The sequence below is a fragment of the Cyprinus carpio genome, chromosome A12, assembly GCF_018340385.1.
Source record: "Cyprinus carpio isolate SPL01 chromosome A12, ASM1834038v1, whole genome shotgun sequence".
In the NCBI taxonomy this organism is placed as follows: Eukaryota; Metazoa; Chordata; class Actinopteri; order Cypriniformes; family Cyprinidae; genus Cyprinus; species Cyprinus carpio.
Window position 1 is genome coordinate 25,580,324 of NC_056583.1, and position 2,500 is coordinate 25,582,823.

General features: G+C 40.8%; 1 protein-coding gene across 1 annotated transcript in view; it reads right to left on the bottom strand.

The window, feature by feature from the left end:
• The window catches only part of LOC109101997 (zinc finger MIZ domain-containing protein 1-like), a 35,314-nt gene that overhangs the window by 8,844 nt on the left and 23,970 nt on the right, over positions 1-2,500 (bottom strand). Inside the window, exons 6-10 of the mRNA XM_042768087.1 lie at positions 2,485-2,500; positions 2,253-2,367; positions 1,987-2,177; positions 1,195-1,393; positions 904-1,104 (exon numbers count right to left, since the gene is read on the bottom strand). The exon at positions 2,485-2,500 is cut by the window's right edge and continues 123 nt beyond it. Coding sequence (XP_042624021.1) covers positions 904-1,104; positions 1,195-1,393; positions 1,987-2,177; positions 2,253-2,367; positions 2,485-2,500 — 722 coding nt within the window. The remainder of the gene's footprint in view (positions 1-903; positions 1,105-1,194; positions 1,394-1,986; positions 2,178-2,252; positions 2,368-2,484) is intronic.

The following is a 2,500-nucleotide window of genomic DNA, read 5'->3' on the forward strand; positions in this document are numbered from 1 at the left end:
AGATGCAAGAACAGCAAAACACAGATTCTGGTTTATGAGGGTCAAGATAAAAACACCAGACACAGCTCACATGAAACTACCTTTACTATCATATGCTTATTAACTGGAACTTTACTTTTATTAAAAATAGATACAACAGGCATGAATGATGATCAGTATTTTGGTCAGCATCAAAGGTTATTTCATGTAAAAAAAAAATTATACAACATAAAAAACAGTGGGGAAAAAGTCAATTTTTAACAAAAAAAAAAAAAAGTAATACACACTGTGGATGGATTTTATTAAAACTAGCCTCTCTCTCTCTCTAGTTTATGTTATAAATAAAAATATTTTTTAAAATAATTGAAGTTCTCAAATAATTTAGCAAACTTTTCATACATATAATGCAACTCAAAGTGCTTCACAAGCATAAATAAACAAGAAATGTAACATTTTTGTGAGGTCTACACTAATATGCAAATGTATGCATATTTAAAATCATTCCCATACTTTGCAAATTTTCAAAGTTTATATGAGAAAAATCAGTGTACAAACATTCTATGCATATTTTAAATGTTGCAAAGTGTAGAGAAAAGTCAAATTAACTGTACATTTGACCAGTGTTGGGTAAGTTAATTAATTACTAACTACAAATTACATCTTTAACAGTGTAATTAAAGCTCTCTCTAAAAAGTATTGCATTACTTATTCATTACTATAAAACATTTTACCATTAGATGTTAAATTTGAATGTTAAATCCACTATTGTTTTATATAGCATTGACCTTTAGTCTATACAGTATTTCATGTAATAACATCAGAAGTAACTGTAATTAAACTGTAAAAGAAATTCAGAGCAATCTTTTTCAAGGTAACCTAGTAATGCATTCCATCCATTACTGTATTTGACATCTGATCTCTCACCTCTCCAGGATACGGTCTCTTCACCCCCTGCACTGGCCGTGGCCCGTAGCCCTGCTGGGGCATCCTCTGATCCCCGTACGGCCCCCGAGGCGGCCCCACGTTCATGGCCCCAGGGTGGGCAGGGGGCCCCCGGGGGCCGGGCTGATTCACAAACGGAGTGCTGTAAGCCTGGTTTGGTCCCATTTGAAAGGAGGAACACATCTAGAACACAACACTATGTTCAAACTCATCGTTTCAATTAGAAATTAATTTCTAATTAGTGCCTCAATTACTGCACATATGCTCCCTCACCGGACCGTATTGGCTCATGTCCTTGTGTTGCGTCTCCTGTAGCGCGGCAACCGTTGCCGTGGCTGTAGCGGTCGCTGTAGCAGCGGCAGCAGCCACAGCAGCAGCTGCGGCGGCGGCCGCTGGTTGGCTGAAGTCAGAAGGGGGGCGTGTCTGTGCAGGCAGGCCCATCCCACCAGTGTGGTTAGGACCGCCCCCATAACTGCACAAGAGAGAAAGAGTTTGGATTCACAAAACATTCAGCTATTTTCTTCTCATTTCTACTTTAAGAATAAAAACGTCTCTTAAAATGTTTTTTTAAAATTAAAAATGTTTTTTTAAAACATTTTAAAAAGGGCGTGTTTATTATGATTATTACATGATCTGCAGGGTCCACAAATCAGTGTCTCATCAATGGATGCTCTGCAGTGAATGGGTGCCGTCAGAATGAGAGTCCAAACAGCTGATAAAAACATCACAATAATCCACAAGTAATCCACAGCACTCCAGTCCATCAGTTAACATCTAGAGAAGACAAAAGATGAACTTTTTCACTGGAGGAAGTGTTATTATGGATTATGGACTCTATGTATTTGAGTTAAAAACGTCTTAATGCTGGATGTGTTTCATCTTTTGTCTTCTCCAGATGTTAACTGATGGACTGGAGTGCTGTGGATTACCTTGTGCGTTATTGTGATGTTTTTATCAGCTGTTTGGACTCTCATTCTGACGGCACCCATTCACTGCAGAGCATCCATTGCTGAGACACTGATGCAGTGCTACATTTCTACAAACCTGATGAAGAAACAAACTGACCTGTTCCCGAATCCTCCTCCTCCAGGGTAGCTGGATCTCCCGTACATCCCCGGCTGCATGTAGGCCTGGTTTGGATTGGCCTTGGAGGAAAACTGCTGGTGTCCAGTAAACTGTCCAGGGTTCATACCTCCATTACCTCCCGTCATAGGGTTCATGTGACTGTTTGGGTTCATCATGGGGTTCCCCAACACCTAAACACACACACACACACACACACGTTATGACATGCACTCGAACAGCAGCATGTGCTCTGAATGTACTCTCACCTGACTCTGTGATGTATTGGTCACACCCCATACGGTGGTCACCACGGAAACAGAACCCGGCGGCTGATTGGTGTTTTGTTGCCAGGAGACGGAGTCATATTGAAATGATGCATCACTATGGAGATTACAAATGTATGTAAACAGTTAACATGTGCAGCAGTGTGTCAGTGTGTGTGTGTGTGTGTGTGTGTGTGTGTGTGTGTGTGTGTCTGTACTTCTCGGGGGGACTGACCCGTGTGATAGAGCCG